Genomic DNA, 13,945 nt, shown 5'->3' on the forward strand with positions numbered 1-13,945 from the left:
CACGGGCTTGGAGGGCCGAAGGGCCTGTTCCTGTGCTGTACATTTCTTTGTTCTTTGTTCTTTGTTTGGGTGTGGCGATTTTAATGAGCAAAAAAATGGGATTCGTGAGTGCGAAGGAGGTGAGGGATCCAGGTGGGAGATATGTGATTGTGAGTGGAGTATTGGAAGGGGCGCCGGTAGTGTTGGTAAATGTGTATGCCCCAAATTGGTATGATGTGGGTTTTATGAGGGGGTAGCTGGCAGCAATCCCGGATTTGGCCACGTACCAGTTGATCATGGGAGGAGATTTTAATTGTGTCCTGGAGCCGAAGGTGGATAGATCGAACCCCAGGTCGATGGGTAGGGTACGAATGGCAAGGGAGCTGGGGGGGTTTATGGAGAGGATGGGTATGGTGGATCCATGGCGCTTTCAGAACCCAGGTGGAAGGGAGTATTCCTTCTTTTCACACATCTATAAGGTGTATTCGAGGATTGATTACTTTGTAGTAAGTCGGGAGATTTTGGTTGGGGTAGAGGGAGCAGAGTATGTGGGGATAGTTATCTTGGACCATGCGCCCCACTGGCTGGATATTCGGTTCAGTACGGGAAAAGAGCAGAGGCCGGGGTGGAGGTTTGACTTGGGGTTGTTGGCGGATGGAGGTTTTTGTGATAAGGTGTGGTTGGCGATTAGGGATTATGTGGACTTCAATCAGAATGGGGAGGTGTTGGCGGGCATTTTTTGGGAAGCACTGAAGGCAGTGGTCCGGGGAGAAATTATCTCATTTACGGTTTGTGCGAATAAGGAAAGGAGGGCGGAACATGACCGTCTAGTGAGCGAGATAGTGGAGGTGGACAGGGAATATTCGAGGGTGCCCACCGTGGAGGGATTGGCGAGGAGGAAAGGTTTCCGGGGCAATTTGACAGGTTGACAACAGGAGGGCGGTAGGGCAATTACGTAGGGCAAGAGGGTGCAATATGAGTATGGGGAGAAGGTGAGACGCATGCTGGTGCACCAGCTGCGGAGGCAGGCTGCGTCCAGGGAAATATTGAAGATCCGGGCTGGGGATGTGGTGTCCGAGCCAGGGAAGATAAATGAGGCATTTAGGGAGTATTACCAGGGACTTTATGATTGGATTTGTTTATTGTCACATGTACCGAGGTACAGTGAAAAGTAGTTTTCTGCGAGCAGCTCAACAGATCATTAAGTACATGAGAAGAAAAGGGAATAAAAGAAAATACATAATAGGGCAACACAACATATACAATGTAAGGCAGACCCAGGAGGGGAACATGGGGTGGTTTCTGGACGAGCTGAAATTTCCCCAGGTGGAGGAAGCAAAGCGGCAGGCGTTGGAGGAGCCCCTGGGGCTGAGGGAGGTGCTGGATAGTATCAGGGGTATGAAGTCGGGGAAGGCCCCTGGGCCGGATGGGTACCCGGCAGAATTTTATAAGGAATTTGCGGCGGACCTGGCACCACATCTGTTGGGAGTGTTTAATGAAGCACTGGAGAAGGGGGAGTTGCCGGAGACAATGAAGCAGGCAGTAATCACACTAATCCCAAAAAAAGGAAAGGATCCGGTGAAATGTGGGTCGTATAGACCCATATCACTATTGAACACGGATGTGAAAGTATTGGCTAAGTTGTTGGCGGGGAGGATGGAGGATTATGTCCCGGGGGTGGTTGCAGAAGATCAAACAGGCTTTGTGAAGGGCAGGCAGCTCGCGAGGAATATAAGACGGCTGTTGAATGTGGTGATGAATCCGTCGAGAGCTCTGGTACCGGAGGTGGTGGTGTCCATGGGCGCGGAGAAAGCATTTGATTGGGAGTGGCGGTACTTGTTCGAAGGTTTGGGTTTGGGCCGAGATTTGTGGCATGGGTGCGGTTGAGGTATGTGGCGCCAAGAGCGAGGGCGAGGACGAATGATATGAGCTCACAAAGCTTTGACTTACACAGGGGTACGAGGCAGGGCTGCCCGCTGTTGCCGCTGCTGTTTGCGCTGGCCATAGGGCCATTGGCGATGGTTCTCAGCGGGTCGGCAGAGTGGCAGGGGATAATGAGGGGACAGAGGGAGCATCGGGTGTCGCTCTATGCTGATGACCTCTTGCTGCATGTTTTGGATCCATTGGAGAATATAGGAAGAATTATGGGCCTGTTGGGGAGGTTTGGAGGGTTCTCTGGATACAAGCTGAATGTAGGGAAAAGCAAGGTATTCCCGGTGAATGACCTGGCACAGCGGGCTAATTTAGGGGGGGATGCCATTACGGTAGCGAGGGATAGGTTTAGGTATTTGTGGATTCAGGTAGCGAGGGAATGGACGGGGCTCCATAAGTGGAACTTAATGAAGCTGGTGGACGAGGCCAGGGAGGATCTTAAGAGGTGGGATACACTGCATTTAACGTTTGCGTGGTGGGTCCAAGTGATGAAAATGAATATTCTGCCGAGTTTCCTGTTTATCTTTCAGGCTCTCCCGATCTTTATACCAAAAGCCTTTTTTCGGAAAGTGGACACAATCATCTCTGACTTTGTATGGGCGGAGAAGGTGCCGAGAGTGGGGAGGACCCTGCTACAGAGGCAAAGGTGACAGGGGGGTTGGCGTTGCCAAACTTGCTTCATTATTATTGAGGGCTATGGTGACGGCAGCATTGCCAATGGCTCCGAGTAGGTATTCAGGGAGCCCAGTGGTGCAGTCCACTGTGAAGATATGGAATCAGGACTTCCGGGTGCGGTGATGACCAGCTAAGTCGCACGTTTCGGCAGCTCCCGGTGGAAAAGACTTTTGGGCTCTTAATAGGAGCCCCAACAGCAATCTTAACGGCTAAAAACACTGTGCGATAAACAAGAAGGGAACCCCCCCCCTGGACACGGATGGAAAAAGGAGAGGAAAGTGGCCGGATTGCGGTGGATCCTCTAGAGCAGCGGCCAGGAAGGCAGGCACAAAGCAAGATGGCGTCGGAAGGAGGCAGTTTAATATGGGGCCCTGACCAACAAGAGTTCCTGCGGCGTTGCGTGGAAAAACTTAAAAAGGAGTTTGCCATCCGCGCAATGCCATCCGCGCTCTCAAGACCAACCGCAGCATCGTCATCAAACCAGCAGACAGGGGGGGGGGGCCCACTGTCGTACTGAACAGAACGGACTACTGCAAAGAAGTATACCGACAACTGAACAACCAAGAACACTACAGACAGTTACCCGCAGATCCGACCAAGGAACACATCCGCCAACTTAACAGACTGATCAAGACCTTGGATCCAGATCTTCAGAGCACCGTACGTGCTCTCATCCCACGTACTCCCCGCATTGGAGATCTCTACTGCCTCCCGAAAATACATAAGGCCAACACACCAGGCCGCCCTATCGTTTCAGGCAATGGGACCCTGTGTGAGAACCTCACTGGCTACATCGAGGGCATCTTGAAACCCATCGTACAAGGTACACCCAGCTTCTGTCGCGACACGACGGACTTCCTACAGAAACTCAGCACCCATGGACCAGTTGAACCAGGAACATTCCTCGTCACAATGGACGTCTCGGCACTCTACACCAGCATCCCCCATGACGACGGCATTGCTGCAACAGCCTCAGTACTCAACACCGACAACTGCCAATCTCCAGACGCAATTCTGCAACTCATCCGCTTCATTCTGGATCACAACGTCTTCACCTTCGACAACAAGTTCTTCATCCAGACGCACGGAACAGCCATGGGGACCAAATTCGCACCCCAATACGCCAACATCTTCATGCACAAGTTTGAACAGGACCTACTCACCGCACAGGACCTTCAACCGACGTTATACACCAGATACATCGATGACATTTTTTTCCTTTGGACCCACGGCGAAGAATCACTGAAACGCCTACACGATGACATTAATGAGTTCCATCCAACCATCAGACTCACCATGGACTACTCTCCAAAATCAGTTGCATTCTTGGACACACTCGTCTCCATCAAGGACGGTCACCTCAGCACGTCGCTTTACCGCAAACCCACGGATAACCTCATGATGCTCCACTTCTCCAGCTTCCACACTAAACACATTAAAGAAGCCATCCCCTATGGACAAGCGCTCCGTATACACAGGATCTGCTCAGACGAGGAGGAGCGTAACATACATCTACAGACGTTGAAAGATGCCCTCGTTCGAACGGGATATGGCACTCGACTCATCGATCGACAGTTCCAACGCGCCACAGCGAAAAACCGGACCGACCTCCTCAGAAGACAAACATGGGACACAACCGACAGAATACCCTTCGTCGTCCAGTACTTCCCCGGAGCAGAGAAACTACGTCATCTTCTTCACAGCCTTCAACACGTCATTGATGACGATGAACATCTTGCCAAGGTCATCCCCACACCCCCACTACTTGCCTTCAAACAACCGCGCAACCTCAAACGAACCATTGTTTGCAGCAAACTACCCAGTCTTCAGAACAGTGGCCACGACACCACACAACCCTGTCATGGCAATCTCTGCAAGACGTGCCAGATCATTGACATGGATACCACTATTACACGTGAGAACACCACCCACCAGATACGCGGTACATACTCGTGCGACTCGGCCAACGTTGTCTACCTCATACGCTGCAGGAAAGGATGCCCCGAAGCGTGGTACATTGGCGAGACCATGCAGACGCTGCGACAACGAATGAACGGACATCGCTCAACAATCACCAGGCAGGAATGTTCCCTTCCAGTCGGGGAACACTTCAGCAGTCAAGGGCATTCAGCCTCTGATCTCCGGGTAAGCGTTCTCCAAGGCGGCCTTCAGGACCCGCGACAACGCAGAATCGCCAAGCAGAAACTTATAGCCAAGTTCCGCACACATGAGTGCGGCCTCAACCGGGACCTGGGATTCATGTCGCATTACATTCATCCCCCACCATCTGGCCTGCAAAATCCTACCAACTGTCCTGGCTTGATACAATTCACACCTCTTTAACCTGGGGTTACCCCATCTCTGGATCTGTAAAGATTTAATCACCTGCTAATGCTCGCATTCCAAGCATTGTTTGGCATCTTTGAATTTGTCTATATATGTGTTTCTGGAACAGACCTCTGCATTCACCTGAGGAAGGAGCAGCGCTCCGAAAGCTAGTGACATCGAAACAAACCTGTTGGACTTTAACCTGGTGTTGTAAGACTTCGTACTGTGCTCACCCCAGTCCAACGCCGGCATCTCCACATCATTAAAAAGGAGATGAAGAAGGAGCTGTTGGCCCCGATATTACAGGCGATTGAAGGGCTAAAGGAAGAGCAAAAGACCCAGGAGCAGGAGCTTCGGGTCGTGAAGGCAAAGGCTGCTGAGAATGAGGACGACATACAGGGCCTGGTGGTGAAGACAGAGATGCACGAGGCACAACACAAAAGGTGTGTGGAAAGGCTGGAGGTGCTGGAGAATAATGCGAGGAGGAAGAATTTAAGGATTCTTGGTCTTCCAGAAGGGGCGGACGTCGGGGCATATGTGAGCACGATGCTGCACTCATTAATGGGATCGGAGGCCCCGACGGGCCCGTTGGAGATGGAGGGAGCCTATCGAGTTATGGCGCGAAGACCGAGGGCTGGAGAAATTCCTCGAGCCATAGTGGTGAAATTTCTCCGATATAAGGACAGAGAGATGGTCCTCAGATGGGCAAAGAAAACTCGGAGCAGTAGGTGGGAGAACGCGGTGATCCGCGTATATCAAGATTCGAGTGCGGAGGTGGCGAGAAGGAGGGCAAGCTTTAATCGGGCCAAGGCGGTGCTGCACAAAAGGAAGGTTAAATTTGGAATGCTGCAGCCGGCAAGACTGGGTCACACATCAAGGGAAACACCACTACTTTGAAACGGCAGAAGAGGTGTGGACATTTATTGTCGAGGAGAAACTGGAATAAGCGGGCTAGAAAAAGAACGTTTGGGACAAAGTGGTGGGGTGAATATGTGGGGTGAAGAGGGGGAAAAGGGGGAAGAGATGATTTCCCAAGTTGTTAATCCTGCGACCCTGTAACTTTTCTCTCTTCCCCATGTCGTGGGGGAGGGAGGATGAGGAGCTCGGGGCGCCGGCCATTGGGGGCGGGGCCAAATGGGAAGCGCGGGCTTTGTTCCCGCGCTATGGTAATCATGGCGGGAACAGGGAAGCAGGATGGAAGGGGCTTCGCACAGTGGGAGCCGAGGTCACGGGGGGAAGCCGAGGTCGGCCAGAGTTTGCTGACTTCTGGGAGCAACATGTGGGGTGCAATTACGCTAGTGAGGGATCTAGCGGGGGGGGGGGTTTAACTGGGTTGCTGCTGCTGGGGAGAAGGGGGAGCTGGTATGGGGTGGGGTGGTCGGGGCGGGAGGGCGCCGTTGGGGGAGATACGGCTACGTGGGAACCGGGTGAGGAGCTGGATTGAAAAAGGAGATGGCTAGTCGACAAAGGGGAGGAGGGGGTAAAGAGCCCCCCAACCCGGCTGATCACGTGGAATATGAGAGGGCTGAACGGGCCGATAAAGAGGGCACGGGTACTCGCACACCTAAAGAAACTTAAGGCAGATGTGGTTATGCTGCAGGAGACGCATCTGAAACTGATAGACCAGGTCAGACTACGCAAAGGATGGGTGGGGCAGATGTTTCATTCGGGGCTAGACGCAAAAAACAGGGGGGTGGCTATACTAGTGGGGAAGCTGGTAATGTTTGAGGCAAAGACCATAGTGGCGGATAGTGGGGGCAGATACATGATGGTGAGTGGCAAATTGCAAGGGGAGGCGGTGGTCTTAGTGAACGTATATGCCCCGAACTGGGATGATGCCAACTTTATGAGGCGTATGTTAGGACGTATCCCGGACCTAGAGGTGGGGAAGTTGGTAATGGTTGGAGATTTTAATACGGTGCTGGACCAAGGGCTGGACAGATCGAGGTCCAGGACCGGAAGGAGGCCGGCTGCAGCTAGGGTGCTTAAGGACTTTATGGAGCAGATGGGAGGAGTAGACCCCTGGAGATTTAGTAGACCTAGGAGTAAGGAGTTTTCGTTTTTCTCCTATGTCCACAAAGTTTATTCTCGGATAGACTTTTTTGTTTTGGGAAGGGCACTGATCCCGAAGGTGACGGGGACGGAGTACACAGCGAAAGCTATTTCGGATCACGCTCCACATTGGGTGGACCTGGAGATAGGGGAGGAAAAAGAACAGCATCCACCCTGGAGAATGGACATGGGATTATTGGCAGATGAGGGTGTGTTTTTAAGGGTGAGGGGGTGTATTGAAAGGTACTTGGAACTCAATGATGATGGGGAGGTTCAGGTGGGAGTGGTCTGGGAGGTGCTGAAGGCAGTGGTTAGAGGGGAGCTGATATCTATTAGGGCACATAAAGGAAAGCAGGAGGGTAGGGAAAGGGAGCGGTTGTTGAAAGAACTTCTGAGGGTGGACAGACAATATGTGGAGGCACCGGAGGAGGGACTGTACAAGGATAGGCAAAGGCTACATGTAGAATTTGACTTGTTGACTACGGGTAATGCAGAGGCACAATGGAGGAAGGCACAGGGTGTACAGTACGAATATGGGAAGAAGGCGAGCAGGTTGCTGGCCCACCAACTGAGGAAAAGGGGAGCAGCGAGGGAGATAGGGGGGGTGAAAGATGAGGGAGAGATGGAGCGGAGAGAGTGAATGGAGTGTTCAAGGCATTTTATGAAAGATTATATGAAGCTCAGCCCCCGGATGGGAAGGAGAGAATGATGTGCTTTCTGGATCAGCTGGAATTTCCTAAGGTGGAGGAGCAGGAGAGGGCGGGACTGGGAGCACAGATTGAGACGGAGGAAGTAGTGAAAGGGATTGGGAACATGCAGGCGGGGAAGGCCCCGGGACCAGACGGATTCCCAGTTGAATTCTATAGGAAATATATGGACTTGCTGGCCCCGCTACTGATGAGAACCTTTAATGAGGCGAGGGAAAGGGGGCAGCTGCCCCCGACTATGTCAGAGGCAACGATATCGCTCCTAAAGAAGGAAAAAGACCAGCTGCAATGCGGGTCCTATAGGCCCATTTCCCTCCTGAATGTGGACGCTACGATTCTGGCCACGGTAATGGCAACGAGGATAGAGGATTGTGTCCCGGGGGTGGTTCATGAGGACCAAACTGTGTTTGTGAAGGGGAGACAGCTGAATACAAATATACGGAGGCTGCTAGGGGTAATGATGATGCCCCCACCAGAGGGGGAAGCGGAGATAGTTTTGGCGATGAATGCCGAGAAAGCATTTGATAGAGTGGAGTGGGATTATTTGTGGGAGGTGCTGAGGAGATTTGGCTTTGGAGATGGGTAGATCAGATGGGTACAGTTGCTGTATAGGGCCCCGATGGCGAGCGTGGTCACGAATGGACGGGGGTCTGATTATTTTCAGCTCCATAGAGGGTCGAGGCAGGGATGTCCTCTGTCCCCGTTATTGTTTGCACTGGCGATTGAGCCCCTGGCCATAGCATTGAGGGGTTCCAGAATGTGGAGGGGAGTACTCAGGGGAGGAGAAGAACACCGGGTATCTCTGTATGCGGATGATTTGTTGCTATATGTGGCGGACCCGGCGGAGGGGATGCCAGAGATAATGTGGATACTTGGGGAGTTTGGGGATTTTTCAGGGTATAAATTGAACATGGGGAAAAGTGAGTTGTTTGTGGTGCATCCAGGGGAGCAGAGCAGAGAAATAGAGGATTTACCGTTGAGGAAGGTAACAAGGGACTTCCGGTACTTGGGGATCCAGATAGCCAAGAATTGGGGTACATTACATAGGCTTAATTTAACGCGGTTGGTGGAACAGATGGAGGAGGACTTTAAGAGATGGGACATGGTGTCCCTGTCACTGGCAGGTAGGGTGAAGGCGGTTAAAATGGTGGTCCTCCCGAGATTCCTTTTTGTGTTTCAGTGCCTCCCGGTGGTGGTCACAAAGGCTTTTTTCAAAAGAATCGAGAAGAGTATTATGAGTTTTGTGTGGGCCGGGAAGACCCCGAGAGTGAGGAGGGGATTTTTGCAGCGTAGTAGGAACAGGGGGGGGCTGGCACTACCGAGCCTAAGTGAGTACTACTGGGCCGCCAATATTTCAGTGGTGTGTAAGTGGATGGGAGAAGGGGAGGGAGCGGCGTGGAAGAGATTGGAGAGGGCGTCCTGCAGGGGGACTAGCCTACAAGCTATGGTGACAGCACCGTCGCCGTTCTCACCGAAGAAATACACCACAAGCCCGGTGGTGGTGGCTACATTGAAAATTTGGGGGCAGTGGAGACGGCATAGGGGAAAGACGGGAGCCTCGGTGAGGTCCCCGATAAGAAATAACCATAGGTTTGTTCCGGGGAGAATGGATGGGGGATTTGGAGCATGGCAAAGAGCACAATTGAGAGATCTGTTCGTAGATGGGACGTTTGCGAGTCTGGGAGCGCTGACGGAAAAATATGGGTTGCCCCAAGGGAATGCATTTCGGTATATGCAACTGAGGGCTTTTGCGAGGCAACAGGTGAGGGAATTCCCGCAGCTCCTGACGCAGGAGGTGCAGGACAGAGTGATCTCAAAGACATGGGTGGGGGATGGTAAGGTGTCGGACATATATAGGGAAATGAGGGACGAGGGGGAGATCATGGTAGATGAGCTGAAAGGGAAATGGGAAGAAGAGCTGGGGGAGGAGATTGAGGAGGGGCTGTGGGCTGATGCCCTACGTAGGGTAAACTCATCGTCCTCGTGTGCCAGGCTAAGCCTGATACAATTTAAGGTGTTACACAGGGCGCATATGACTGGAGCACGGCTCAGTAAATTTTTTTGGGTAGAGGATAGGTGTGCGAGATGCTCGAGAAGCCCAGCGAATCACACCCACATGTTCTGGTCATGCCCGGCACTACAGGGGTTTTGGGTGGGGGTGGCAAAGGTGCTTTCGAAGGTGGTGGGGGTCCAGGTCGAACCAAGCTGGGGGTTGGCTATATTTGGGGTTGCAGAAGAGCCGGGAGTGCAGGAGGCGAGAGAGGCTGATGTTTTGGCCTTTGCGCCCCTAGTAGCCCGGCGCAGGATATTGTTAATGTGGAAGGAAGCCAAACCCCCCCGGGTGTGGAGACCTGGATAAACGACATGGCAGGGTTTATAAAGTTAGAACGGATTAAGTTTGTACTAAGGGGTTCGGCTCAAGGGTTCACCAGGCGGTGGCAACCGTTCGTCGACTACCTCACAGAAAGATAGAGGGAATGGAAAAGAAGAAGACAACAGCAGCAACCCAGGCGGGGGGGGGGGGGGGGGGGGGGGGGGGGGGTCGGACGGAGTCGGACGGACTCTCAGCGATGTTATTGTATATGTATAGGCATTTGTTTTAGATAATGTATATCGGACTGTTGGATTGTATCTTTGGAGAGTATCTATTTTTGACAAGGCAGTTGCCATTTAGTTTTGTTTTTGTTTCTGTTCATATATTATTTATTTATTTGTTTAAAACTGGCCACTGTTATTTATATTGCTTTATTGTTGTTTAAAAGAAACACTACGTACTGTTATGTTTGGCCAAAAAATCTTGAATAAAATATATATTTTTAAAAAAGATATGGAATCAGCTGAGGAGGCATTTTAGGGTGGAAGGGATGTCAGTGCTAACACCGCTGTGCAAGAATCATGGGTTTGAGCCGGGGGGGATGGATAGTGGAGACAGGAGGTGGAAGGAAGTGGGGCTGGTCAAGGTGAGGGATTTGTATTTGGAGGAAGGGTTCGCCAGTCTGGAGAAACTAAAGGAGAGGATAGAGCTGCCGAGGGGTCGTGAGTTCAGGTATCTACAGGTTAGGGACTTTGCATGAAAGGTCTGGAAGGGGTTCCCTAGATTGCCGGGATACACCCTCCTAGAGCGACAGCTGCTTCCGGATGTGGAAGAGGAGGGAAGAATTGGGGATATATATAAGTGGCTGGGGGAGCAGGAAGGCGAGCGGGTGGTGAAGATCAAGGAGAAATGGGAAGCGGAGTTGGGAATGGAGATCAATTGGGGAGTATGGAGTGAGGCACTGCGAAGGGCAAACGGGACCACCTCTTGTGCAAGGATGAGCCTGATACAGTTTAAGGTGGTGCACAGGGTGCATATGACTCGGGCGAGAATGAGTGGGTTCTTTCAGAGGGTAGCAGATGAGTGGGAGAGGTGTGGGCGGGGGCCATCGAATCATGCGCACATGTTTTAGAGTTGTCAAAAATTGGGAAGATTCTGGGTGGGATGTTCGCGGTCTTAGCCAGGATAGTGGAGGAGGGAGTGCACCCAGACCCTTTGGTGGCGATATTTGGGATTTCAGAGAAGCCGGAGCTCATGGAGAGGAGGAAGGCCGAGTCTTGGCCTTCGCTTCTATCATTGCACGGTGACGAATTTTGCTGGAGTGGCGGTCGGCATCGCCACCAGGGGTAGCAGCATGGTTGGGTGACCTGTATGACTTCCTGCGGTTAGTGAAAATAAAGTATGAGTTAAGGGGCTCAGCAGGGGAGTTTGAGAAAAGGTGGGGGATGTTTGTGACTGTTTAAGGAGCTATTCGTCGCAGGGGTTGGGGGGGTGAAAAAGGAGAAAAATCTGTATAAACTGTATAGTTGATTGTTGGGAAGAATGTTTCCCGGGGTGCTTATTTGTTGTAACCTACTTTGAATAAAATGCGTTTTTAAAAAACCACTGCAATGAAATTACTGCGAAAAGCCTCTAATCGCCACATCTCCGGCGCCTGTTCGGGTACACGGAGGGAGAATTCAGAATATCCAATTCACCTAACAGCACGTCTTTCGGGGCTTGTGGGAGGAAACTGGAGCACCTGGAGGAAACCCACGCAGGGGAGAAGGTGCAGACTCCACACAGACAGTGACTCAAGCCGGGGACCCTGGAGCTGTGCCATTATGGTATTGAATGGAGGAGCAGGCTCTATTCTGCTACTATTACTTATGAACATAAAGCTTAAGAGCAGGAGGAGGCCATTTAGTCCTTTGAACCTGCTCCGCCATTCAATATTTAATACTTATACTCCATACTTGTGTTCTTATTGGAGCAGAAAATGACAAATGCTGTACACCTTTAATACTACATTGAAACTTCAGCCCACCTTGTGTGTCCACTATTAGAAGCCACAACTTTTTAATGAGTGCTAATATTCAGATGACACAAAAATGTGGGATTAAAAATGCCTGTAGTATGTAGAAGAAAAGGAATATTAAAAGAGTTGAGTTCCAATTTGTGGAAGAATGAATTGAGTGAGCTCTGATGGAAAGAGTTTTGAACATGTGAGGATGTGGAAAAGCGAAGACAAAGTAGGGCTCTAAACCTGAAGTTTAGAAGGAAAAGTACCAAACGGGCCAATGACCACATGGCAAGAAAGATGAATGGAAATAGAAAAGAGCAGGTTAGAATTGAAACACAGGTTTCATTCCCCCGGATAATATAGAAATAGTGTAAACGCAAAATGAGGCTAAAGTTAGATACAAAAAAGAAGCTGCAGCTTTACCTTAACGATGCTATTTTTCTGTTTCAGGAAATCAATCACTTCCTTTCAGTCAGCTCCTGCGATTCATTACCATTAACTAGGCTTGTGGGATTAAATGATCTAAAACAACAACTGGAACTGCACAAAGCAGATGTTAAAATTCTGTTGAAAGAATGTCAAGGTAGTTTTTATACCTTCTTATTGTATAGCAGCCCTGACGTTAGCATAGCAAATATTGTTGACCAAGTTGCAATGACTTTAGGTTTAAAACGGGTTGTAAAGTCACTGTATGAGGATGTTCAACAGTATCAGTAATTTGAACCTGCATACATCACACTTGCTCACAGAATCTCAATGGCTGAGATAGCTGACGTGGGCATTAAGTCTGTACCTAATTTATAATGAGTATTTGTTCTAAATAAAGTAAAGTGCAATTAAAGTAATTGAAACATTGGGTGGAATTTTAAATGAAAAAAATGAAAAATGAAATGAAAATCGCTTATTGTCACAAGTAAGCTTCAAGTGAAAAGCCTCTAGTCGCTACAATCCGGCGCCTGTTCGGGAAGGCTGGTACGGGAATTGAACCGTGCTGCTGGCTGACTTGGTCTGCTTTCCAAGCCAGCGATTTAGCCCTGTGCTAAACCAGCTCCTAATGTGTTCCCAGCTCACTACCTGGTGGATAGGTTAAATTATTAAAAATGAGGGCAGCATGGTGGCGCAGTGGGGTTAGCCCTGTTGCCTCACTGCGGCGTGGTCCCAGGTTCGATCCTGGCTCTGGGTCACTGTCCGTGTGGAGTTTGCACATTCTCCCCGTGTTTGTGTGGGTTTCGCCCCCACAACCCAAAAATGTGCAGAGTGGATGGATTGGCTACGCTAAATTGCCCCTTAATTGGAAAAAATGAATTGGCCACTCTAAAATTTTAATTATTAAAAATGGAACTGCGGCCCCTGCGTGCTGCAAACGTGCTTACTTGTGGTTTAACATGGGTAGGGTGGGGATGGCATAAGAACCTGCTTTCGAATCGCTTGGCAACTATTATATGTTGTGGCTTTGTGCCTCCGATTTTGTCAGAAATTTGAAATTCACTCAACCAGCATGAGCTGTAGATAATCCAATCGACATTGGAAGGTGAAAACTTCTAGATCCAGCAGGTAAGTGGCTTTTCAGCGGTGTTTGTGAGCCAGAAGAAGCAGAACTGCTGCTGCCAGGGGGCTCCAAATAATCATAAGAGCATACCTGCAGGGAGCTACCTCCACAGTCAGCCACTCTCCCATCAATCTTTCCCTTCTCTGTGATCTAATCTCACCTACTGCATCATCAATCACCCCCCCCCCCCCCCCCGGGGCAAATGATACCCCTTCCTTCCCTCTTTCTTTTCCTTGCTGTTATACCCACTATAACAAACATTGTCTTCTGGCAGTAACCATCTGGGAGTTATTAGAATGGGGTAAAAGAAATTCTACTGAGATATTGCTGTTACATTTCCCAGGATCGCCGCCTTTCCATAATTTCTACTGGCAGACCACCCCTAATTTCTACCCCACCTCCCTGCA

At 50.5% G+C, this 13,945-nt stretch overlaps 1 protein-coding gene across 4 annotated transcripts in view; it reads left to right on the top strand.

The window, feature by feature from the left end:
• Positions 1-13,945, top strand: part of atm (ATM serine/threonine kinase) — a 244,812-nt gene that overhangs the window by 127,499 nt on the left and 103,368 nt on the right. For all 4 annotated transcript variants that reach the window (XR_011935196.1, XM_072476780.1, XM_072476782.1 and 1 more), the window contains exon 32: positions 12,440-12,572. Coding sequence is in view for 3 of the 4 variants with exons in the window: in XM_072476780.1 (XP_072332881.1) it covers positions 12,440-12,572 (133 nt within the window). In the remaining variant the exon portion in view is untranslated. The remainder of the gene's footprint in view (positions 1-12,439; positions 12,573-13,945) is intronic.

This window comes from Scyliorhinus torazame, chromosome 15 (assembly GCF_047496885.1).
Source record: "Scyliorhinus torazame isolate Kashiwa2021f chromosome 15, sScyTor2.1, whole genome shotgun sequence".
NCBI lineage: Eukaryota > Metazoa > Chordata > Chondrichthyes > Carcharhiniformes > Scyliorhinidae > Scyliorhinus > Scyliorhinus torazame.